This window comes from Salmo trutta, chromosome 16, assembly GCF_901001165.1.
Source record: "Salmo trutta chromosome 16, fSalTru1.1, whole genome shotgun sequence".
Taxonomy (NCBI): domain Eukaryota; kingdom Metazoa; phylum Chordata; class Actinopteri; order Salmoniformes; family Salmonidae; genus Salmo; species Salmo trutta.
Window position 1 is genome coordinate 52425157 of NC_042972.1, and position 27424 is coordinate 52452580.

General features: G+C 43.3%; 2 protein-coding genes across 2 annotated transcripts; one reads left to right on the forward strand and one right to left on the reverse strand.

The window, feature by feature from the left end:
• The first annotated feature begins 299 nt into the window (after window positions 1-299).
• Window positions 300-2290, forward strand: LOC115149886 (potassium voltage-gated channel subfamily A member 10-like). The gene has a single exon (XM_029692688.1). It carries the CDS (start codon window positions 328-330, stop codon window positions 1993-1995), a length of 1668 nt encoding a protein of 555 aa, XP_029548548.1. The 5' UTR covers window positions 300-327; the 3' UTR covers window positions 1996-2290.
• Window positions 2291-3254: 964 nt separating this feature from the next.
• LOC115151009 (uncharacterized protein K02A2.6-like) lies at window positions 3255-7158 on the reverse strand (the record flags this gene model as incomplete). The annotated part of the gene is made up of 1 exon (XM_029694896.1): window positions 3255-7158. A coding segment is annotated over exon 1 (3816 nt), but the record flags the coding sequence as incomplete, so codon positions are not given.
• Between the last annotated feature and the right edge of the window lie 20266 nt (window positions 7159-27424).

A 27424-nucleotide genomic window follows, 5' to 3' on the forward strand; every position in this document is an offset into this window, starting at 1 on the left:
GATGGAGAGCTGATCTCCTGTTTTAGGAGATTGAGCTGAGAGATGACGATACAGAGTGATGTCTTGTTTACAGACACACACAAACAGAGCCAGAGGATGGAAACTAAGCAGACTTTTATTTAATTTTTTTCAGATTACAAGGAGATGGCATCTTAAATCAGACCACCCTGTTGAATGCACCTGTCTGAATGCTCTTCGGGAATAAGGAGACCGTGGCAGGATCATCAGACTGGTTGTGGCGTCGCCCCAGTCCCATCTCACTGAGGAACAGAGGAGTGCCCTGAGAAACGCACAGTGATGGAGGTGCCACTGGTGAACTTTGAGAACATGGATGATATCGGCATCAACATGGGCGACCCCAGTGACTCGGGCTACCCCACTTCACCCACCTCAGAGGCGGTGCCTGATCAAAACCTAGTCACCAATCGTGTGACGTCACCAAATTCGGCACAGCACCGTGGGCACCAGATCAGGCCTGAGGGGTTTTCTCCCTCTACACCACCTACACTGACTGCTAAAGGACAATCTAGCTGCAACAGTCTGCTGTCCAACTCCAAACTCCTGATGAACAGTGAGGGCTCGCCGATTGACAGCATCTTCAATCAGCTGGTTCAGGAGTGCCGTGACAACGAAGAAGACCTGTTTGGGGAGAAGCTGGAAGTGAAGGACGGGAATCAGAAAGTGGTCATCAATATTTCAGGCATGATGTTTGAGACACAACTCAAAACTTTATCACAGTTTCCAGACACCCTGCTAGGAGACCCCGCGAAAAGGATGTACTACTTCGACCCAATGAAGAACGAGTACTTTTTCGACAGGAATCGTCCAAGCTTCGATGGGATCTTGTACTTCTATCAGTCTGGGGGCAAAATTCGAAGACCGGCTAATGTCCCCTTAGAGATTTTCGCAAAAGAGATTGTTTTCTACAAATTAGGAAAAGAAGCTATGGAACAGTTCCGTGAAATTGAGGGGTTCATAACAGAACCCGAGCCGCTGTTGCCCACCAACGAGGTCCATAAGCAGTTTTGGCTTCTTTTTGAGTATCCAGAGAGTTCCAGTGCAGCTAGGTCAGTGGCCCTGGTGTCTGTCTTTGTCATTGTCATCTCCATCTTCATTTTCTGCCTGGAAACTCTTCCAGAGTTCCGTGATGACGTAGACCTTATCACCACCTTTTCCCTGGGTCTCAATGGAACCCAGGAAGGACCTGCTTCAGTCCAAAACAACTTATTTGCCTATTTCACAGACCCCTTTTTCATTGTGGAAACTATCTGCATAATTTGGTTCTGCTTTGAGCTTGGTGTACGCTTTGTGGTCTGCCCGAGCAAAAGTGACTTCTTCCATAACATTATGAACACCATTGACATTGTCTCTATAATCCCCTATTTTGTAACCATGGTGACAGAGCTGTGGACCACGCCAGATGAAGACATCAACTCCAGCCAGAACATGTCACTGGCCATCTTACGCATCATCCGTCTAGTGCGAGTCTTCCGAATCTTCAAGCTCTCGCGACACTCCAAGGGGCTTCAGATCCTGGGCCAAACCCTGAAAGCTAGTATGAGGGAGCTTGGCCTGCTGATCTTCTTCCTCTTTATTGGAGTCATACTTTTCTCCAGTGCCATCTACTTTGCTGAGGTGGACGAGCCCCACACACAGTTTGTCAGTATCCCTGACGGGTTCTGGTGGGCTGTGGTGACAATGACCACTGTGGGATACGGGGACATGTGTCCTACTACTCTGGGAGGCAAAATGGTGGGGACTCTCTGCGCCATTGCCGGCGTGTTGACCATCGCCTTACCCGTCCCTGTTATCGTCTCCAACTTTAACTATTTTTACCACCGGGAGGCAGAGCAAGCAGAGAAACAAGTGATTGATGATGCGACAGAGGCTGCTCAGAAAGTATCCGACGCAAACAGATATGAGTATGGTAGTACAACCTCTCCTAACATGAGCAAAATCAATGGTAGCGCACAGGATGACAAGAATGACATGTAATGTGTTTATCATTGAAGTTATTATAACTAAGGGCATGACAAACTAAGAAATCAAACATATCTAAATACTGAAATGCACTGATGTAATTTTTGTTTCTGTATTTTATATTCTATTCATAGCAGCATTTGTGCACATAGTAAAGTATTCATCTCTCACAATATTCAAAATAAGAAGATAATATTAGTCATCAGCCTGGCTGATCTGCATGTGGATGTGTCAAAATGCAATTAAGATTTTATATAAACAGTTACAGCATAAAACATTTACAGTTTGCACTGGACAGATCTTGAGTATATGTGGCATTATAAGCTTACAAATCCTGCAGTTGTATTTGGCATGACGTGATACATTAGCATCAGGCAATTGTGTTCATTAAATTGTTTTCATGAAAAACATCAATTACACTGTGAACTACATTTCATTTTCAAAGGCACGAGCAAGAAAAAACCCCTTGGATCAGGGCTCATATTACACCACATGTTCACGGTACACTTTCATGGTATACACCAGTGTAGTAACTTGACAAGGAATGCCCACACGCATTTCGATCTTACTTTCCTTTACTTTCAACCCAAACCTAAAGGTGTATTGCCAGGTACAAACGGTACAAATATAACAGAACTATATAGCCCACTCAGCCGGTGGTAGAATCACATTGCACAGAACTCACTCTTGGTGATGACATCATCAAAGGGGAAAGGTCAAGGTTAATGCCAATAATAACCATGTAATTATTTATATAGTGTCCACACTATAACACTTCTCCCCCCTCAATTTAAATCCCCCCCCCCTGTAAGGAAAACATAAGGTTAACAAGTAAACCACATTAGTGTTTTCTTCTCTTTACTACACCACACTGTAGAACTTCTGCTGGTGTTACGGTAAATGTAACCAAAACAACAACAATAAAATGACAGTCCTTATTTCTTTTCAACTAGGTCTGCTGCTCCAAACAAACACTAACACCACGAGTCTCTCAGTCTCAACTACAGAGTTAGTTTTTCAGGAGGCTTGTGACTACGCTGTGATCTGCGCAGTACTCCTGGTGTGCTACGAGACACAGGTAAGGCATGTCCCAGTGGAGCTGGGTCTGAGGGCACAGGAGCGGGTTGGGTGTTTGTGAGAGAATGTCCATCACCCTCTGCTGGAACCACTGAATGCCCCTGTTCCTCAGATGCTGTTTCCTGTGGGATTTCAACTTGTATACTACCACCCACAGCTGTTCCGTCTGAAAACATGGTCTTGTCTTTGTCATAGCGCAGGCGGAGATGGTCCTGGTGTCTGCGCATGACTCGACCATCAGTCAGTTTGACCACAAAGGAGACGGGACCACTCTGACTCAGAATGATACCTGGCAACCAGCGTTGGCTGCTTGTGAAGTTGCGGATGTAGACAGTGTCATTGGGTTTTAACTGTCTCTCCCTTGCGTGGTGGTCATGTCTCTCTTTTTGTTTCTCCTGCTTCCGTTCCACTCGTGCTCTGATGTTCGGACGCAGTAGATCCAGGTGAGCTTTTGGCCTTCTGCCCATTAACATCACCGCTGGAGCCTGTCCTGTTGTTGTTTGTGGCGTGATGCGGTACTGGAACAAGAACCGAGAGAGCTTAGTAGTGATGGTTCCCCCAGTCATCCTTTTGAGCCCCTCTTTCAGTGTCTGCACAGCCCGCTCCGCTAAGCCGTTTGAGGCCGGGTGAAACGGGGCGCTGCGGACATGGCGGATCCCGTTTCTCCGCATGAATTCTTGGAACAAATCACAGGTAAACGTTGTTGCGTTGTCGGACACCAGAGAGTCCGGCAGACCATGGGTTGAAAACACCTGCCGAAGCTTTTCGATGGTTGTGGTCGCTGTGATGTTGCTCATGATGTGCGCCTCCAGCCACTTGGAGTGTGCGTCCACCATGACAAGGAACATGTGACCCATGAAAGGGCCTGCAAAATCTATATGCAGCCTAGACCATGGGTGGTCAGGCCACTCCCACAGATGTAGTGGCGCGGGCGGCGCCATCTTCTGGTTGATCTGGCACTCAGAACATGATTTAACTTTGTCTTCTACCTCCTGATCCATGTTAGGCCACCAGATGTAAGATCTGGCTAAACTTTTCATCCGGGAGGCACCCGGGTGAGCCTCATGGACCTCATCCATGACTTGTGCACGGCCAGGGGGTGGAACAACCACTCTGGACCCCCAGAGTATGCAGCCATCCTGCACACTCAGCTCCGTTTTGCGCTTTGCGTAAGGTCCTAGTCCATCATCCTCTATGACAGGAGGCCAACCCTGCATCAGGAATCTTTTCACTTGGGACAGGATAGGATCCCGGTCTGTCCACTGTTTGATCTGATTGGCATTCACAGGTGAGTTTGACAATCTCTCCATTAGGAAAATTGTCTCGGGAGGCACCACAGTTGTGGCAGGCATCTCTGGTAGCGGGAGACGGCTGAGCGCGTCTGCATTTGCATTGTCCTTCCCCGCTCTATACACTATCGTATACTGGTAAGCCGACAGTGTCAGGGCCCAACGCTGTAACCTTGCTGAAGCCATGGGCGGAATGCATCTTGATTCACTAAAAAGGCTCATCAGTGGTTTGTGGTCAGTGCATATGGTGAAATGACTACCGTAGAGGTACTGATGGAAGCGTTTCACAGCAAAGACTATGGCCAGACCTTCCTTGTCTAACTGTGAATAACCCTTCTCAGCACTCGTCAGCGTACGTGATGCAAATCCAATGGGTCTCTCTGACCCGTCCTCCATCTGATGAGAGAGTACTGCCCCGACGCCATAGGGTGAGGCGTCACATGACAGGATGATCTCTTTGTCTTGGTCAAAATGAACCAGAAGTTGTGCTGATTGTAGTAGTGCTTTCACTTCCTTGAAAGCTTTCTCTTGTGCTGGCCCCCACTTCCATTTACAGTCTTTGTGGAGCAACTGATAAAGTGGAGCCAACACTGTTGACAGCTCAGGGAGGAACTTCCCATAGTAGTTCACCATGCCCAGGAACGACCTGAGCTCTGACCCATTCTTGGGGTTTGGAGCATCCTTGATTGCCCTGACTTTGTCCTCCACAGGACACAGACCCTGCGCTGTGATCTTGTGACCTAGGTATGTCACACTCTGTGCTTGGAATGTGCACTTGCTACGCTTCAGGCGCAGCCCTGCCTCAGAGAATCTCTTTAACACCTGGTCCAGATGGTGGAGGTGCTCCTCCTCCGTCTCCCCTGTAACCAGGATGTCATCCAGGTACACTGCTACATGAGGGATCCCCTGCAGCAGATTGTCCATTGTCCTCTGGAAAATGGCTGGGCTGGACGCCACTCCGAAAACCAAGCGGTTGTACCTGAACAAGCCTTTGTGCGTGTTGACTGTGACATACTCTTTTGAGTCCTCGTCCAGGAGGAGCTGTTGGTAGGCGTGACTCATGTCAAGCTTTGAGAACGTCTTGCCTCCTGCCAGTGTCGCGAACAAGTCCTCCACCCGTGGCAGCGGGTAAGCGTCTAGCTTAGAGGCCCTGTTGATGGTGAGTTTGTAGTCCCCACATATACGCACCGTGCCGTCACTTTTCAGAACGGGAACGATAGGAGCTGCCCAGCGGGAGAACTGAACGGGAGTAATGACGTTTGCTTCCTGCAGCCGCTCCAACTCATCTTCCACTTTCTTTTTCATGGCGTAAGGCACTGTCCTGGGCTTGAAAAAGCGAGGCTCGGCCTGAGGATCCACGAACAGCTTAACTGTAGTGCCCTGCAGTGTGCCCAGTTCCTCTTTGAAAATCTCTGGGTATTTTTGAATGACATCCTCAGTCACTCGGGTGTGTTTTATCTCACCCCAGCTCAGTTGTATTTTGTTTAGCCAGTCACGCCCTAGTAAACTAGGCCCATTCCCTTTCACCACCAGGAGCCGTGCTCTCGCTTCCTGGCTGTTGTATGCAATGTTCACTTCTAGAGCCCCAAGCAATGGTATGGTCTCCCCGGTGTACGTACGCAGTCTGATCCCTGCCGGTGTGAGGGCAGAAACCTGTCTTGAGCCCCATTTTTGTTTGTAGGTCTCCTCACTTATGACAGAGGCAGAGGCCCCCGTGTCAACCTCCATCCTCATCTGCTTTCCATCTACCTCCACTGTAGCATAAATAGGCTCTGCGCGCGGCTCCCTCACATTAAACATGTTGTAGGAACAATGCTCGTCCTCCTCCTCTGTGCTCTCTAGGTGGTGCGCTGCTGACTGAGGCTTTGGTGCTGTGAACTTGCCCAGCCCAGTCCGCCCACCCTCTGGCTTGCTCCTAGGACCCCTGCATTTTTTTGCTAAATGTCCCTTTTTGTTGCAATTGTGACAGACAGTCTCCATGAACTTACAGTTGTTACCATAATGTGTCCCTCCACATCTGAAACATTCCACTGCTTTTCCCCTTTTTCCTGCCGCCTCTTTTGTCACCTGATGCACTGCACAACTTTCACTATTGGCCTTTTGAATATTTTTCACATTACTAGCGGCCATCTCCATCCCTTGAGATAGTTCCAATGCCCTCTTGAAAGTCAGTGTGGCTTCCCCCAGCAACCGGCGCTGTATGCTGTCCTCATTAATGCCACAGACTAATCTGTCACGGAGCAAGTCCCCTAACATAGCCCCAAACTCACAATGTTCAGAGAGTTCCCGTAATTCAGCAACAAAGTTAGCAACAGACTGACCTGTTTTCCGAAAATGGCAGTTAAACTTGAACCTCTGGACAATCACTGAAGGCTTTGGATTGTGGTGAGTCTGAACGAGAGCAACTAGATCCCCAAAAGGAATTTCTCCCGGTCTCCGTGGTGTAGCCAAATTCCTCATTAGCTTGTAGGTTTTAGCCCCACACACACTCAAGAGAATAGAGCGCTGTTTAGCCTCATCTATGATTCCATTTGCCAAGAAAAAGTGTCCCAACCTTTCCACATATTCCGTCCAGTCTTCGTTCTCTTCCACAAACTCAGTGATAGTCCCAAACATTGCCATTATAACGCCAACCTGTCCTTGATCCTCGTTAGCGATTTGCACTTGCTGCTGATTGTCCCCGTCGGCGTTTCCGTCCAGTGGCACCTGCTCTCCGTCGCTCATTAAGCTAGCTAGCTAACTCGCCCTGTACAAGTTGATAAAGTTTTATCCTCGTCGCCAAAAAGGTGTAGTAACTTGACAAGGAATGCCCACACGCATTTCGATATTACTTTCCTTTACTTTCAACCCAAACCTAAAGGTGTATTGCCAGGTACAAACGGTACAAATATAACAGAACTATATAGCCCACTCAGCCGGTGGTAGAATCACATTGCACAGAACTCACTCTTGGTGATGACATCATCAAAGGGGAAAGGTCAAGGTTAATGCCAATAATAACCATGTAATTATTTATATAGTGTCCACACTATAACAACCAGTAAGTGCAAAAACATGCTGTCGGCAACTCTAGTTTTTGACACTATTATGCTGCAGTAGTTTTATCACACTAGCAATCTAACAACGCAGTAGTTTTATCACACAATCTATGTAGACACTAACTAGACCCTTTAGGGCAGCACTTTATAATAACACCTTGTAAGGAAGCATTTATAATGGATTAGTCAATAGTTTATTCATGTATTATTCCAAATGTGAGTACGCTAGTTATTTACAGTTTCATAAACAACTTTTAAAGTATTTTTTTGAATGATTCATTAGATCATTAATAATATGTTTAATATAGGTACTAATCATTAGTTAAATCTTCTTGCGTGACCTAAAGTAAAGTGAGCGATATAATGTTAGACAATATTAGTGAGTACTGCTGGAATGGTAGCTCCTTAAAAGGGCAATCAGCAGTTGGTACATTCATTTTCGGACTTATAAATTAATGATATGTACCCACTGATTCTTGAAGAACATAGTTTATAAATTCCTCATGAACTTACAGTAGTTCAACGGTCGTACCCCCATCACACCCCAGAAAATAAGCTTGTTTGACTCCAGTGTTTGTAAACAAAGTAAATGTAAACAAACGAAATAGCCTCAAAACATGTTTAAAACTATAAAACTGTTTTATTAAAACAGTCCTTGCATCCATAGTTCTGTCTATGAATTTGAGAGTGGTTACAATTCTCCAGCCCCATCTCTCAGCTTTTTATCCAAACAGGTAGGGGACTACGCTTTGCCACTTTAAGGTCTCAAAATAAGGTCTCAAAACATATCGATGGTAAAATAATAAGCACACAACACAGGATGTTTAAGGAATGATATTGAACATTTTATTCACAAAAACTGTTGTAAAACGACTGTAGAAAGGACGTGCGGAAGAGTTGTAATGCAAATGTTTTGCTAATGTTGTCAACCTCGCAAACGCAAATGAATCACAAAACAGGGAGATGTCGCCTACACACAACAGCTGGCCGTACCAGACAGTTTTTCCTCTAATGGTTTTTATTCCATCATTACTACTGATATGTGATTGAGGTAGAAATGTTACATGTATGATTTGCAGGAAGACATGTTACATGTATAACCTTTAAATGCTTACAGTGCTTCAGACTTTTAACGACAGACTATTTTCAAGCTTTGCTTTGTTTGGCAACACTTTTACTGTAGTAAGTTTTAAACGTAATGGGATAGTTCAGCAAAATGATGTATTCCGATATTTGTTTCCTCGTAAGCAATCTATAGAATTCTCTAAAGAGTTACTGCACACTTTTTATTTTGATGGATTTATTGATTTTGAAAATTATAATTATGGGTGTGATCAGCTTTAATATTTCAAATAGATTGTGGCTTCTGTCAATGTAATTGTCTGCATCATTTCCAATCCCCCATTATATGTTTTTATAAATATATATACTGAATATTATTTTAAATATATACATGTATATATATTTTTTTTTACACGTATAATTTCCCTTATTATTTTCCCCTAACACCCCTCACCTAATTGGAGTAAACTAAAGGAGAACAGAAATTAGGCTTCTGCTTCCAGTTTATACATACTGCACACATTTACAGACACAGTATATTTTACAATCGTTATCTTTTGTTTATTTTAGTCCTATTCTTCAGCTACCCTCATCCCCTCCCATCGATCTCTTAAGACCATACAGTTTTGATTTCTATTTGCCATATATTTTTCAACTGTGCTGTGATGGTTCACAAAAGTTGTGAACCTATTTTACAGACACAGTATATTTTACATTAATTCTCTTATTTTTTTAGTTATTTTTTGTCCCACCCTTCAGCACACTTTGGTTGTGGCATAAAAGTCACTGCCAAGAAATGCTAATGTTAGCATTTTCGGATGAAAAACGTTACGTTACTCAACATTGAGCGTGTCTGAAGTTACACATCACACCATTACAATAGTGTGACTGTTTTGGGTTGAAATGTTCAGTATAAATCTTAAACATCCTCTCTATTATGTGCTTATTGTTTAACCATCGATATGTGCCATTTGAGACCTTAAGGAACATCAGGTACTGCTGGATTGTCTACCAATGGCATATCCATATTTTCTATGAGAAATAACACTGGTCACTCATGTGTGAATGACTAGCTTACTATCATTTACAAAGGTGCACACCTACTCATTAAAGGGTTTTTCTTTTTTTCTTCTAATTTCTACATTGTAGAATAATAGTGAAGACATCAAAAATATGAAATATCACAAATGGAATCATGTAGTAACCAAAAAAGTGTTAAACAATATATTTTATATTCTTCAAAGTAGCCACCCTTTGCCTGGATTACAGCTTTGCACACTCTTGGCATTCTCTCAACCAGCTTCATGAGGAAAGCATTTCCAACAGTCTTGTAGAAGTTCCCACATATGCTGAGCACTTGTTGGCTGCTTTTCTTTCACTCTGCAGTCTAACTCATCCCACACCATCTCAATCGGGGTGAGGTTGGGTGATTGTTGAAGCCAGGTCATCAACCATTTCCAAGATGGCATAGCAGTCAGACGTACTTTGTCCTCGTCTTGTCGTGTCCCTTTGTATATATATATTTACATCTTTTTTTCGCATATCTTTTTATATATTTTTTTCTAAAAACTCAACTTCAAAACACTCTCCTGCAACCCACCTCACCAATTAAAAAAAAATATATTATTTACCTCAAATCTGAAATCCACAACAGAAGCTAGCCAGAAGTAAGCCAGAAGTTATCCAGTTCACTAGCTAACGTTAGAATTCAGCTAACCACAGTTGGCAGTCATCAGCTATCCCTTAGCTCAAAAAGCTATCGCCAGTTTGTACAACGTGACTCAGACCAGAGCATACTGGACCTATTTTCTCTCCATATCCCCGGATTTCTACTGCAAGCTCTGGACATTTACACCTGGATCTTGCAGCTAGCTAGCTGCTATCCGAGTGAGTATTGACTAATGTCGGTCCCGGAGCTAACATCAATTATTCCGGAGCTAGCCAGCTGAAGAGTTCCATCAGCCACTCCTGGGCTACAATCACCTATCCGAACCCGTTTTACTGCCGATGTGGAGCCCCATCGGGCCTTCACGACTGGACTACCGACGTTATCTGCCCGAGGGAGTTATCCAACTGGCCCCTCCGTCGCGACGTAACCTGAACGCCCATCTGCGGCCAGCTAATCGTTAGCTGTCTTATCGGCTGCTATCTGAATAGGTCTATCGGCAAATTTTCTTGGGCCACTATAACTATCATTATTTTGCCAATTGGATTGGTCCCCTCTACCACACGGAACCCCACTAATCTAACAACGGAAACGCATGAGGTGGCTAATAACAGACCATCTTCTGCGAACTTGCTACCCATGGCCCGGCTAGCTGTCTGAATCGCCATGACCACAACCGACCTCACTACTCACTGGACCCCTTTGATCACTTGGCTAAGCATGCCTCTCCTTAATGTCAATATGCCTTGTCCATTGCTGTTCTGGTTAGTGTTTATTGGCTTATTTCACTGAAGAGCCTTTATCCCTGCTCATTATACCTTATACAACCTCTCAGTTCCACCACCCACACATGCGATGACATCACCTGGTTTCAATTATGTTTCTAGAGACAATATCTCTCTCATCATCACTCAATGCCTAGGTTTACCTCCACTGTATTCACATCCTACCATACCTTTGTCTGTACATTATACCTTGAAGCTATTTTATCGCCCCCAGAAACCTGCTCCTTTTACTCTCTGTTCCAGGCATCCTAGACGACCAATTCTCATAGCTTTTAGCCGTACCCTTATCCTACTTCTCCTCTGTTCCTCTGGCGATGTAGAGGTGAACCCAGGCCCTGCAGTGCCTAGCTCCAGTCCTATTCCCCAGGCGCTCTCTTTTGATGACTTCTGTAACCGTAATAGCCTTGGTTTCATGCATGTTAACATTAGAAGCCTCCTCCCTAAGTTTGTTTTATTCACTGCTTTAGCACACTCTGCCAACCCGGATGTCCTAGCCGTGTCTGAATCCTGGCTTAGGAAGACCACCAGAAATCTCCATCCCTAACTACAACATTTTCAGACAAGATAGAATGGCCAAAGGGGGAGGTGTTGCAATCTACTGCAGAGATAGCCTGCAGAGTTCTGTCCTACTATCCCGGTCTGTACCCAAACAATTTGAACTTCTTCTTTTATAAATCCACCTCTCTAAAAACAAGTCTCTCACCGTTGCCGCCTGCTATAGACCACCCTCTGCCCCCAGCTGTGCTCGGGGCACCATATGTGAACTGATTGCCCCCCATCTATCTTCAGAGCTCATGCTGCTCGGTGACCTAAACTTGGACATGCTTAACACCCCAGCCATCCTACAATCTAAGCTTGATGCCCTCAATCTCACATAAATTATCAATGAACCTACCAGGTACCACCCCAAAGCCGTAAACACGGGCACCCTCATAGATATCATCCTAACCAACTTGCCCTCTAAATACACCTCTGCTGTTTTCAACCAAGATCTCAGCGATCACTGCCTCATTGCCTGCATCCGTAATGGGTCAGCGGTCAAACGACCTCCACTCATCAGTGTCAAACGCTTCCTGAAACACTTCAGTGAGCAGGCCTTTCTAATTGACCTGGCCCGGGTATCCTGGAAGGATATTGACCTCATCCCTTCAGTAGAGGATGCCTGGTTATTTTTTTAAATGCCTTCCTCACCATCTTAAATAAGCATGCCCCATTCAAGAAATGTAGAACCAGGAACAGATATAGCCCTTGGTTCTCTCCAGACCTGACTGCCTTAACCAACACAAAAACATCCTGTAGCGTTCTGCATTAGCATCGAACAGCCCCCGTGATATGCAACTTTTCAGGGAAGTTAGAAACCAATATACACAGGCAGAAAAGCCAAGGCTAGCTTTTTCAAGCAAAAATTTGCTTCCTGCAACACAAACTCAAAAAAGTTCTGGGACACTGTAGTCCTTGGAGAATAAGAGCACCTCCTGCCAGCTGCACACTGCACTGAGGATAGGAAACTCTGTCACCACCGATAAATCCACTATAATTGAACATTTCAATAAGCATTTTTCTATGGCTGGCCATGCTTTCCACCTGGCTACCCTTACCTTGGTCAACAGCACTGCACACCCCACAGCAACTCGCCCAAGCCTTCCCCATTTCTCCTTCTCCCAAATCCAGTCAGCTGATGTTCTGAAAGAGCTGCAAAATCTGGACCCCTACAAATCAGCCGGGCTAGACAATCTGGACCCTTTCTTTCTAAAATTATCTGCCGAAATTGTTGCAACCTCTATTACTAGCCTGTTTAACCTCTCTTTCGTGTCGTCCGAGATTCCCAAATATTGGAAAGCAGCTGCGGTCATCCCCCTCTTCAAAGGGGGGGGGGCACTCTTGACCCAAACTGCTACAGACCTATATATATCCTACCCTGCCTCTCTAAAGTCTTCGAAAGCCAAGTCAACAAACAGATTACCGACCATTTCGAAACCCACCGCACCTTCTCCACTATGCAATCTGGTTTCAGAGCTGGTCATGAGTGCACCTCAGCCACACTCAAGGTCCTAAACGATATCTTAACCGCCATCGATAAGAAACAATACTGTGCAGCCGTATTCATTGACCTGACCAAGGCTTCCGACTCTGTCAATCACCACATCCTCATCGGCAGACTCAACAGCCTTGGTTTCTCAAATGATTGCCTCGCCTGGTTCACCAACTCCTTCTCTGATAGAGTTCAGTGTGTCAAATCGGAGGGCCTGTTGTCCGGGCCTCTAGCAGTCTCTATGGGGGTGCCACAGGGTTCAATTCTTGGGCCGAATCTTCTCTGTATACATCAATGATGTCGCTCTTGCTGCTGGTGAGTCTCTGATCCACCTCTACGCAGATGACACCATTCTGTATACATCTGGCCTTTCTTTTGGCACTGTGTTAACTTCCCTCCAGACGAGCTTCAATGCCATACAACTCTCCTTCCGTGGCCTCCAACTGCTCTTAAATACAAGTAAAACTAAATGCATGCTCTTCAACCGATCGCTGCCTGCACCTGCCCGCCCGTCCAGCATCACTACTCTGGACGGTTCTGACTTAGAATATGTGGACAACTACAAATACCTAGGTGTCTGGTTAGACTGTAAACTCTCCTTCCAGACTCACATCAAACATCTCCAATCCAAAGTTAAATCTAGAATTGGCTTCTTATGTCGCAACAAAGCATCTTTCACTCATGCTGCCAAACATACCCTCGTAAAACTGACCACCCTACCGATCCTCGACTTCGGCTATGTAATTTACAAAATAGCCTCCAATACCCTACTCAATAAATTGGATGCAGTCTATCACAGTGCCATCCATTTTGTCACCAAAGCCCCATATACTACCCACCACTGTGACCTGTACGCTCTCGTTGGCTGGCCCTCGCTTCATACTCGTCGCCAATCCCACTGGCTCCAGGTCATCTACAAGACCTTGCTAGGTAAAGTTCCCCCTTATCTCAGCTCACTGGTCACCATAGCAGCACCCACCTGTAGCACGCGCTCTAGCAGGTATATCTCTCTGGTCACCCCCAAAGCCAATTCCTCTTTCGGCCGCCTCTCCTTCCAGTTCTCTGCTGCCAATGACTGGAACAAACTACAAAAATCTCTAAAACTGGAAACACTTATCTCCCTCACTAGCTTCAAGCACCAGCTGTCAGAGCAGCTCACAGATTACTGCACCTGTATATGGCCCATCTATAATTTAGCCCAAACAACTACCTCTTACCCTACTGTATATATTTATTTATTTATTTATTCTGCTCCTTTGCACCCCATTATTTCTATTTCTACTTTGCACTTTCTTCCACTGCAAATCTACCATTCCAGTGTTTTACTTGCTATATTGTATTTACTTCGCCACCATGGCCTTTTTTGCCTTTACCTCCCTTATGTCACCTGACTTGCTCACTTTGTATATACAGTGAGGGAAAAAAGTATTTGATCCCCTGCTGATTTTGTACATTTGCCCACTGACAAAGAAATGATCAGTCTATACTTTTAATGGTCGGTTTATTTGAACAGTGAGAGACAGAATAACAACAAAAAAATCCAGAAAAACGCATGTCAAAAATATTATAAAATGATTTGCATTTAATGAGGGAAATAAGTATTTGACCCCTCTGCAAAACATGACTTAGTACTTGGTGGCAAAACCCTTGTTAGCAATCACAGAGGTCAGACGTTTCTTGTAGTTGGCCACCAGGTGTGCACACATCTCAGGAGGGATTTTGTCCCACTCCTCTTTGCAGATCTTCTCCAAGTCATTAAGGTTTCGAGGCTGGCGTTTGGCAATTCGAACCTTCAGCTGCCTCTACAGATTTTTTATGGGATTAAGGTCTGGAGACTGGCTAGGCCACTCCAGGACCTTAATGTGCTTCTTCTTGAGCCACTCCTTTGTTGCCTTGGCCGTGTGTTTTGGGTCATTGTCATGCTGGAATACCCATCCACGACCCATTTTCAATGCGCTGGCTGAGGGAAGGAGGTTCTCACCCAAGATTTGACGGTATATGGCCCCGTCCATCGTCCCTTTGATGCGGTGAAGTTGTCCTGTCCCCTTAGCAGAAAAACACCCCCAAAGCATAATGTTTCCACCTCCATGTTTGACGGTGGGGATGGTGTTCTTAGGGTCATAGGCAGCATTCCTTCTCCTCCAAACACGGCGAGTTGAGTTGATGCCAAAGAGCTCCATTTTGGTCTCATCTGACCACAACACTTTCACCCAGTTGTCCTCTGAATCATTCAGATGTTCATTGGCAAACTTCAGACGGGCATGTATATGTGCTTTCTTGAGCAGGGGGAACTTGCGGGCACTGCAGGATTTCAGTCCTTCACGGCGTAGTGTGTTAACAATTGTTTTCTTGGTGACTAGGGTCCCAGCTGCCTTGAGATCATTGACAAGATCCTCCCGTGTAGTTCTGGGCTGATTCTTCACCGTTCTCATGATCATTGCAACTCCACGAGGTGAGATCTTGCATGGAGCCCCAGGCCGAGGGAGATTGACAGTTCTTTTGTGTTTCTTCCATTTGCGAATAATCGCACCAACTGTTGTCACCTTCTCACCAAGCTGCTTGGCGATGGTCTTGTAGCCCATTCCAGCCTTGTGTAGGTCTACAATCTTGTCCCTGACATCCTTGGAGAGCTCTTTGGTCTTGGCCATGGTGGAGAGTTTGGAATCTGATTGATTGCTTCTGTGGACAGGTGTCTTTTATACAGGTAACAAACTGAGATTAGGAGCACTCCCTTTGAGAGTGTGCTCTAATCTCAGCTCGTTACCTGTATAAAAGACACCTGGGAGCCAAAAATCTTTCTGATTGAGAGGGGGTCAAATACTTATTTCCCTCATTAAAATGCAAATCAATTTATAACATTTTTGACATGCGTTTTTCTGGATATATTCTGTCTCTCACTGTTCAAATAAACCTACCATTAAAAGTATAGACCGATAATTTCTTTGTCAGTGGGCAAACGTACAAAATCAGCAGGGGATCAAATACTTTCTTCCCTCACTGTAGACTTATTTTTCTACTATATTATTGACTGCATGTCTGTTTTACTCCATGTGTAACTCTGTGTTGTTGTATGTGTCAAGCTGCTTGCTTTATCTTGGCCAGGTCGCAATTGTAAATGAGAACTTGTTCTCAACTTGCCTACCTGGTTAAATAAAGGTGAAATAAAAGCAAAATTAAAAAATCTGATGCAGCACTCCATCACTCTCCATGGTCAAATAGCCTTACAGCCTGGAGGTGTGTTTGGGTCATTGTCCTGTTGAAAAACAAATGATAGTCCCACTAAGCACAAACCAGATGGGATGGTGTAAAGCTGCAGAATGCTGTGGTAGCCATGCTGGTTAAGTGTGCCTTGAATTCTAAATAAATCACTGACAGTGTCACCAGCAAAGTACCCCCACACCATCACACCTCCTCCGTGCTTCACCTTTGGAACCACACATGCAGAGATCATCCATTCACCTACTCTGCGTCTTACAAAGACACTGCGGTTGGAATCAAAAATCTCAAATTTCGACACATCTGACCAAAGGACAGATTTCCACCCGTCTATTGTCCATTGCTCGTGTTTCTTGCACCAAGCAAGTATTTTTTTCTTATTGGTATCCTTTAGTAATGATTTCTTTGCAGCAATTCGACCATGAAGGCCTGATTCACGTAGTCTCCTCTGAACAGTTGATGTTGAGATGTGTCTGTTACTTGAACTCTGTGAAGCATTTATTTGGGCTGCAATCTGAGGTGCAGTTAACTCTAATGAACTTATCCTCTGCAGCAGAGGTAACTCTGGGTCTTCTATTCCTGTGGCGGTCCTCATGAGAGCCAGTTTCATCATAGCGCTTGATATTTTTTACGACTGCACTTGAAGAAACTTTCAAAGTTCTTGAAATTTTCCGGATTGACTGACCTTCATGTCTGAAAGTAATGATGGACTGTCGTTTCTCTTTGCTTATTTGAGCTGTTCTTGCCATAACAGGGCTATATTCTGAATACCACCCCTACCTTGTCACAACACAACTGATTGGCTCAAATGCATTAAGAAGGAAAGAAATTCCACAAATTTACTTTTAACAGGGCACACCTGTTAATTGAAATGCATTCCAGGTGACTACCTCATGAAGCTTGTTTGAGAGAATGCCAAGAGTGTGCCCAAGCTGTCATCAAGGCGAAGTGTGGCTACTTTGAAAAAGATCAAATATCAAATATGTTTTGATTTGTACTAATCCATTATGAGTCCTTTATTACAAGGTGTTATTTATAAAGCACTACCACCTTTTGCAGGTTACCTACATTGCCTGTGACTTAAATCTTCAATGCATGTAAAAAGCCTACACGGCACAAGGTTAGAGACTACTTGTATGCATCACAAACAAAGTGCAGGAATAAAACCCAAGTAAAGGCATCAAGTTAAAATGTAAAAATATGTTGGCCTTAATGCATCTTCATTTTTACATTGCTATGTATTTGAGGAAAATAATCCCACCTGTTACTTGTATGCACAAAGAAGTAACAGTAGTTTCATTTTAAGCTCACATAATTTATAACATCATAGGGAAATATGTTGACTCTCATGAAGATGTTAATTGATAGAAAACTATCAAAAGAGGAGAGAACAAAGACTCATACCTCTTTGCACTCTAGTTGATTGAAGCGTTATTGTAATAATTGCTGTCATCGGCCTTGTTGGGCACAGTGTGCCGAGACAATGAAACACTGGAATCATGTATGAATAAATCTAAGTGTGATAGTCCTTGTGAGTTTCTCTGACATTTCACTCATTCTGCATTTACCTTCATTCCTTACCATGTATTTGAGATGGAAATGAATACCTCAATTGGCTTTAGGAATGGGAATTTTTACGAAAAGTTTTTGTGAATGATATCAATTAATTAAGAAATGAACCATTGCTTTTACAAACTTTGGATATTGTTTTGTCCTGTGATATGCATGGCACCAAATCATGGCAACCCATATGCATGCTACACTAAACTTGAACATTCATATTATTGTCAGTTACACGAACAATGACATTGCAGAAATGGCGTTGGATATATTGAGTTGCTCGATTCAACAGTGCAATGGACAATTTTTTTCCGTGAGATACGATTACGTATTCCAGTATGGGATTGATGTATGAACCATAGTATTGAGTGTGTTCACAAAGAACATACGAATTTGCAATGACAATAGACAGAGAGAAGAAAACATATTAGGGCCTATACAGTATAATTTTTCATTTTGATGATCAAAACAGCAATACTTGCCATCCTGAAAAAAGTTGTAATAAGATTGATGACTATGATATGAGTCAGTTAGTGAATTAAGCACTTTACAAAAGTATATAAAGACTGATTATGTATTGATAGTGTACAATATACCTTATGTTTAATTACATACGTGCTATGCATTATTTATGAAATTGAGTGCCGTTAATTAAACATGTGCCTTACTTAACTACACTGAGCGTTTTCCTTTTGATTATCGAGTCATTCACAGAGACATCAAAGACATACAACGATTTCGGAAAGTATTCATACCCCTTGACGTTTTCCACATTTTGATACGTTACAGCCTTATTGTAAAATAGATTAAATTGTTTTTTCCCCTCATCAACCTACACACAATATCCCATAATGACAAACCAAAAAATGTTCTGAAACGTTTGCAAATTTATAATAGAAAAATAAAATGAAATATCACATTTACATGAGTATTCAGACCCTTTACTCAGTAATTTGCTGAAGCACCTTTGGCGATTACAGCCTCAAGTCTTCTTGGGTATCACGCTACAAGCTTGGCACACCTGTATTTGGGAAGTTTTTTCTGCAGATCCTCTTAAGCTCTGTATAGCACTGAATAGCACAGGTATTTTCAGGTCTCTCCAGAGATGTTCAATCGGGTTCAATTCCGGGCTCTGGCTTGGCCACTCAAGGACATTCAGAGACTTGTCCCGAAGCCACTCCAGCGTTGTCTTAGCTGTGTGCTTAGGGTCATTGTCCTGTTGGAAGGTGAACCTTCGCCCCAGTCTGAGGTCCTGAGCACTCCGGAGCAGGTTTTCATCAATGATCTCTCTGTACTTTGCTCCGTTCATCTTTCCCTTGATCCTGACAAGTCTCTCAGTCCCTGCTGCTGAAAAACATCCCCACAGCATGATGCTGCCACCACCATGCTTAACTGTAGGGATGGTGCCAGGTTTCCTTCAAACGTGACGCTTGGCATTCAGGCCAAATAGTTCAATCTTGGTTTCATCAGACCAGAGAATCTTGTTTCTCATGGTCTGAGAGTCCTTTAGGTGCCTTTTGGCAAACTACAAGTGGGCTCTCATGTGCCTTTTACTGTGGAGGTACTTCCGTCTGGGACCCTACCATAAAGACCTGATTGATGGAGTGCTGCAGAGTTGGTTGTCCTTCTGGAAGGTTCTCCCATCTCTACAGAGGAACTCTGGAGCTCTGTCAGAGCGACCATCCGGTTCTTGGTCATCTCCTTAATCAAGGCCCTTCTCCCTCGATTGCTCAGTTTGGCCGGGCGGCCAGCTCTAGGAAGAGTCTTAGTGGTTCCAAACTTTTTCCATTTAAGAATGATGGAGGCCACAGTGTTCTTGGGGACCTTCAATCTTGCAAACATTTTTGAAACCCTTCCCAAGATCTGTGTCACGACACAATCCTTTCTCAGAGCTCTAATATGAATATGAAAAACTCTGAGACCATGTTGCCATGCCAACAGGCTCTTTGGAAGGGTTGCCAGGAAAAAAGCTTTCAGTGAGAGCAAGCAACAAATGTAAATGCCTGGAGTTTGCAAAATGGCATCGGAACCTTGATTTGAACCGGTGCTATGGTCAGGTGAGACAAAAATAGAGCTCTTTGGCCCTGGACAAAAGTGGTTGGTTTGGAGTCAAAGAGGATGCATCTGCAAAAATGTATGTCATACCTACTGTAAAATATGTGTAACGACCGTCAAAAGGAGTAGACCAAGGTGCAGCGTGGTATGTGTTCATCTTGATGTTTTATTTGAACTCTGAACACTTAAACAAAATAATAAACAAAAGTAAACGACCGTCACGTCTTGCAGGCTTGACACAGCAGTACAAAAATAAGATCCCACAACTCAAGGAGGGAAAGGGCTGTCTAAGTATGGTTCCCAATCAGAGACAACGATAGGCAGCTGCCTCTGATTGGAAACCATACCTGGCCAAAACATAGAAAATAAATCATAGAATGCCCACCCCACACCCTGACCTAACAACATAGAGCAATAAACCGTCTCTCTCAGGTCAGGGCGTGACAATATGGTTGTGGATCTTTGATGTATAGGGCTGTTTTGCTTCCACTAGTCCTGGGGACCTTGTTAGGATCAAAAGCAGCATGAACTCTACCAAATAGTTAATTTACCCCAAAATCTACATTTTGCAATGGTCGTCTCTAAACTTAAACCCAATTGAAAACATGCTGTTTGAATTAAGGAGGGCAGTCCATAAGCAAAGGATATCAAGGATCTGGAAAGATTTTGTACGGAGAACTGTTCTAAGATCCCTCCCAATGTGTTCTTCAATCTCATAGAACATTTTAGAAAAAGGCTCAGTGTCTTTATCGTCACAAGGGGAAGGTGCCAGAGTATTGAAAACAGGGGTACCAAATTATTTTCAAGACAATTGTTTTTCATTTCTATTTTATTACTTGTTAAACAAAATCTCTTTCATTGAGCAATTGTATTATTTTAAAATAATATAATTTTAAAAAATTGCATACAATACAGCTCAATTTGAAATATTATCATTCAATCAATCAAATGTATTTATAAAGCCCTTTTACATCAGCTTATATCACAAAGTGTTTTACAGAAACCCAGCCTAAAACCCCAAACAGCAAGCAATGCAGATGTAGAAGCAGGGTGCCAATTAAAAACTCACCAACAAACCTAGGAAGAAATTTAGAGAGGAACCAGGCTCTGAGGGGTGGCCAGTCCTCTACTGGCTGTGCCGGGTGGAGATTATAAGAGTACATGGCCATTAAGGACAGATTGTTCTTCAAGATTTTCAAATGTTCATAGATGACCAGCAGTGTCAAATAATAATCACAATGGTTGTAAAGGGTGCAACAGTTCGGTACCTCAAAAATAAATAATACATGTCAATAAATGTTCGAGAAAGTAGGTACGGTAGAGAGAGAGAGGGAGAGAGAGAGAGTTGAAAACAGCAGGTCCGGGACAAGGTAGCACATCCGGTGAACAGGTCAGGGTTCCATAGCCGCAGGCAGAACAGTTTAAACTGGAGCAGCAGCACGGCCAGGTGGACTGGGGACAGCCAGGAATCATCAGGCCAGGTAGTCCTGAGGCATGGTCCTAGGGCTCAGGTCCTCCGGGATGGAGAGAGGGAGAGAGAGAGAATTCGAGGAAGCATACTTAAATTCGAACAGGACACCAGATAAGACAGGAGAATTACACCAGATATAACAGACTGACTCTAGCCCCCCGGCACATAGACAACTGCAGTATACATACTGGAGACTGAGACAGGGGAGGTCGGGGGACACTGTGGCCCCGTCCGGCGATACCCCCGGACAGGGCCAACCAGACAGGATATAACCCCACCCACTTTGCCAAAGCATAGCCCCCACACCACCAGAGGGATATCAACAGACCACCAACTTACTACCCTGAGACAAGGCTGAGTACAGCCCATGAAGGTCTCCTCCACAGCACAAGCCCGAGGGGGGTGCAAAACCGGACAGGAAGATCACGTCTGTGACTCAACCCACTCAAGTGACGCACCCCTCTTAGGGACGTCATGGAAGAGCACTAGTGTACAGTCTTTTTTGCTCATTTTTATAAAATGGGCCAATAATATTGGATGTGACTGTAGAATGGTGCTAAAAAAACTCAACCTGAACCAATGCTGTAGGCAGAGGTGTCATGCCTATTGTAACTGAGGGTGGTAACAATTAATGCAAATACACTGTATATAGCTTGGCCATCAGAGTCCCCTCAAAAATGTCTAATGCATGACATCACTGGCTGTAGGCCTATACCTCTACAGACCAGCAAAGACATGAAGTGGTGAGAGGAGTGGTAGTCAGCATGTGACACCAGGCCTGGTTTCTTGTTAACACTTTGTGTTAACTGTTATTAATGCCTTCAGTGCTGCAGTCAGTCAGTGTGATGGTGGCATTCCTCTCACTCTCTAACATTTTCTCAACAACACAAGGGACTCCCTCGTGTGTGACTGCCTGAGAATGTGTCATGTCACAGGAGGATAGGTTCTTTTTATATCTGATACATGGCAGAGAAAGAGGATGCCAAGTGCTTGTTTCCTCAAACACTGTGTTTCAAATCAAAAGAGTGAGTGGGACAGAGATTGTTTGAAGATAGGGGTTGTGTACTCTATATGAAGGGCCTTATCAATTAAAGGAAAAACACAACATAGCATTTAAAAAGATCAGAGATGGCTATTTTTAGAATCCCCGCCAGCTGGTAAAAGATATAAAGTGTGAAATTCTCCAGGGGTGTGAAATAGAGGAGAGATTGCTGGCTTAACTTAGAACTGAGAAACTATTACCATAATTATTACCATAATTCTACATGCTAGATGTAGAATATAAGGTTATGCACTTGACAACGGCTTTGAAAGACATTGCTTCAAAAGCAAAAGCAGCAAACTAACAAAACAAATGAATCTTTTATGAGATGATCTGTTTTGGCTTCCTACAGTAAGAGCAGATATGAGACTGTCACACAGGGCACATGAAATATACTGTAGGTTAATATGCACGTGTGACACACAGCACAGATAACAGGTTGATGCATACACATTGCTTCTGTGTTTTCTACGTTTGTCAGTTTAGATTAGATTATACGGGTGGCTGTATCATTATTGCCAGTTCAATTCATCGGACCTGCTACTTGACTTTGGCCATTGTCATGTCAGTCAGTGTCAGTGGGGTCTGTTTGGAGTCTGTTGTGATCAGATTTCTGCTACTCATGCGAGAAGTTAGTGCCTAGCCATATGGCCTGCCCTTGCGCCCCACTGATCACTGATGGTGTATAGTTATATCTTCAACTGACTGACCAGCTTGATAGTGTTGTGCTATTAAACAGACAGGTGGCAGGCACAAGGTCGAACACAAAGTGAAGCAGCCTTCATTATTCATCAGGTAATCCACAAAGAGATCAAATCCATTCTGCCTTGATACCCCTGACACCACCAAAAAATCCATTCAAACATCCAACAAATGGCTGACGCTATGACATTACACATTATAATTTACCACTAATGGTTCTATAATTATCAGTTTTAGTCATTTCTGTCCTTCCACTCATTTCTTTAGTGACATGCTTTTCCGATGCTTTACTAATAGAGTGGATGGTCCCGTGCCAAACCACAGACAGTGAATCTTATATCGGTGTGGCTCGTGTTACTGTTTTGTCAGCAGACACTCAATAAGCCAATTTTAGAGCTTCTCAGCTAGCAGCTTGTATACCAAAGTGTCCTCTGGAAGACAGAGTCCCTGGAGTTCAACGTAAAGGCTACGCACAGGCTGACTGCTCAAAACCTCCAAAGTCTCCTCTCTCCCAACTATCTTGGTTTTCTCCTCTGAATGTAACATACTGGAGGGAAACAGTGGCATCAGCCTTAAACGTACCCTTACCTTGACAACAAGAATTTGACTAGTAACGGTCATCAAAATGGATAAAAGTGTCAATAATACATTTCTGATTAATGTAACAGATGCATAATGGAGTAAGATACAACACTTTTTGTATTTCATATTCATCAAATATTCAATTAATTATAGCACATAAACAGAGCAACCTGAAACTGACAAAAAAATAAATAAATAAAATCGATGGATTCCAGAAGTTTTGATAGGAATTCAGGTGTTAAACTGAATGTCAACAATCAAAAAATGTCATATTTGAAACAACAAATGAAATGACAAATGCCAAAATGGCCTATTTATATGTGTTTGTATTATATTGCTAGAATAATAACGTTTGAAAATAACATCTCATTTGCATATATACAGTACTTGTGCAAAATGTAATACATTTGCATGAAATTATTCTCAACATCTTTTTAAAGGTACCACCCCTTCACATTTTCCCAATCTCCAGTAGTTTTCACCATGGATTTCACTCATATTCATGATTGTTTTTGTCAAATCCTCTTGCATATTAAACATTAGGTGGAGACTATGCTCAGGAAAATGATGCTGCATTCATAACAAGTGGGAAAAAATACTACTTGTAAACTGGGAGCAACCAGCTGTGTGTGTTCACATGCTTTGAACTCATTGACAACACCGATTGGCTAATGGCAAACAAGCTGCATCAACCATAAGCTAAAAGTAAAGCTATCATCCTCGCAAACAAACTACTGTGTACAAAAACCATACTAATTTGTTTTTCAAAAATAATGTTTTGTTGTTGCATTTAATTGTTGAAAAGTCTGTGATTGAGGTGAGTTCAGCAGGTGGGAGCTCATGCCACGTTCAAGTGCCAGTCAGAAGAAGGAAACTGACATTTCCGACTTGCTAACTCGTTTTAGAAAGATGATCTCGAGTTTCCCACTTGGGAAGTATCTGAATCAACCAATGGGAAGCTCTACGCCAATAACTTACGGTCATTTTAACTCGGAGGTTCCGAGTTTCCGATAGCACGTGAATGCGACGAGTTTCCCACAAGTAATTACCAGTTGAAAGAGCGCTCAAGTGGATTTTTCCCAGAGATGTGATGAACGCAGCATGATACCCCCCTGTTTAATAATCTAAACGTGCTGCTCTATAATTTACCAGCACACAAAAAGTTTAAGTTGTGTGCAAGATCCAAAACCTATATACGAGATTTGATTGTTCCTTTTCGAGAGTGGCTTCCATTGCAGTTGAGGTACTTTGTAAACATTTGTGGTATAAATATTACCTTGGTGCGTTAATCCCCGTCCAAGGGTCGGCTTTGAAATAGATGCGAATCAGAAACCACACTCCACTGTTGACATTTTGAAGGGGACTGGCGTTTGTTTGAGTGGTCATAAGTGACATTTCCGCGATTGTAAAATCAATGGGAAAATGTGCTTCGTACAACCAACAGTTGGAATGTGCATTGCTTTTCTTTTTAACCCTTGTGTTTTCTTAAGGGTGATACATGACCCGCCAATATGTTTAACAGCAGAGAAAACCCCCTAAATGATATTTTGTCAACTTGAAATTTGATTACTTTTCCTAGTGACCCCAACATTAGAAAAAGTGAAACATCGCCTTTGTTCATATTTTCATGAAAGCTGTACACCACCAGGGTACAAAGATTGACATAGGGTCGGAAGTTATAAAATCATTTACACACCACAAAAACCACAAAGACACAAACGCACGCACGCACACACACACACACACACACAATGAGAAATTGAGATTGTGTGCTACTGACAAAACTAAAACTTTCTTGTGCATGTGCAGCATCTCCCCTCCACGAACCCACACATGACTCAAGTTCACGGACATTTTTTAAACAATTTCAGACATAATAAACAAAATAAACAAAATTCAAAAGCATTGTTTACTAATGGGGAATGCAGTCAGTGGCTATAAAAGTGCTGCAGATGACAGTTCCCCCAGTTCTCTCTATGCTGAAGCTATGAGTGCCTAACAGGTGGCAGACCTGATTTTTTTCAGATGTCCAGGAGGAACAAGAGAACAATGATTTAGAAGAGGAGGAGGTATCTGAAGAAAAAGAAGATGGGGAAGAATACAACCCAGAGCACAATGCATCATCTTCAGATCAAGAAGAAATCCCCCAAGCTGAAAGAGAAACATTTTTGTCAAAAAACAGCAAAATAACATGGTCCTTGTCACCATGTGACAACCGGGGCAGGATGGCAGCACAACATGTCATACGGATGACCCCAGGGCCAACAAGACATGCAGTTGCCCATGCCCAGGACATCGCCTCAATATTCTAAACTCAGCAAAAAAAGAAACGTCCTCTCACTGTCAACTGCGTTTATTTTCAGCAAACTTAACATGTGTAAATATTTGTATGAACATAACAAGATTCAACACCTGAGACTTAAATTGAACAACTTCCACAGACATGTGACTAACAGAAATGGAATGTGTCCGTGAACAAAGGGGCGGGTCAAAATCAAAAGTAACAGTAACAGTCAGTATCTGGTGTGGCCACCAGCTGCATTAAGTACTGCAGTGCATCTCCTCCTCGTGGACTGCACCAGATTTGCCAGTTTTTGCTGTGAGATGTTATCCCACTCTTCCACCAAGGCACCTGCAAGTTCCCGGACATTTCGGGAAGGGCCCTAGCCCTCACCCTCCGATCCAACAGGTCCCAGACGTGCTCAATGAGATTGAGATCCGGACTCTTTGCTGGCTATGGCAAAACACTGACATTCCTGTCTTGCAGGAAATCACGCATAGAACGAGCAGTATGGCTGGTGGCATTGTCATGCTGGAGGGTCATGTCAGGATGAGTCTGCAGGAAGGGTACCACATGAGGGAGGAGGATGTCTTCCCTGTAACACACAGTGTTGAGTTTGCGTGCAATGACAACAAACAGTACACTCTGAATTACCTAAAATGATAAATCCCATATTGGTCTTTCACAGTTAGGCCAACCCAAGGTGTACTGTGCAAGTAGGCCAATAGTAGGGCTATTGAAATAGATAAATTAGACTTTCAACTGAGGTTTTGGTTTCGTTTTTCATAGAAAAACAACACAATTGGATGTTCTAAGTCCACAACAACGCTTAAACCACATCAGGAGAACACTTTTGAGGTCTGGGAAAAATCTAAGAAATGTAGATTTTCTTGTGTAGTTAGCACTGTTTGGTTAGCGGTGTTTCTGTAGCGCACAGTGGAGTTTGCAAAACAAATGGCCACTGGATTAATGGAAATAATCATGACATCATTCTGCCATGTAGGCATAGGGTACTTTTACATTTTTGTAATTTAGCAGACGCTCTTATCCAGAGCGACTTAACAGTTAATGAGGTCATGGACTTCTTGGAGGAAGATGCTTTTGATGAGGAGCTACTTGGTGAAGACGAGGATGAAGAAAATGAGACACACACACAGGACAGACAGGTGAACATCGACTGGCAGAGAAGCAGCTGAACTGGTTCCCCCCTAACACTCCAGGGTTGATGCTGGTGGAAGTGGCTGCTGAACATACCAAGCTGGTGGTGCAGATCGTAGAATTTCCCTAACCTTGGCCCACTTCTGTTTTTGCTGTATTGTTAACTCCTAATAGTTGATAGTATGATAGTTGTCATGCCATATTACCATAGCAGTTGGTATACATAGGAGCTGGCTATAATAGCACAAATCGATCAAAGACCAAGCTAACATTTGGTTGATTGTCAGAACAGAAAGAGTAACATTTCAATGTACTTGAGGAATACTCAAGAAATTGTTGGCTTTCTTACAGGAAAGCCCTTTTTTTGTTGAGTGCTCCAACTCCTTTTTACCTTGAATTAGTCATTTTGGAATTTTTTTCTTTGTAAG

Coding starts and splice junctions, on each gene's coding strand:
- LOC115149886 (XM_029692688.1), top strand. CDS start 328: ATGGATGATATCGGCATCAACATGGGCGACCCCAGTGACTCGGGCTAC.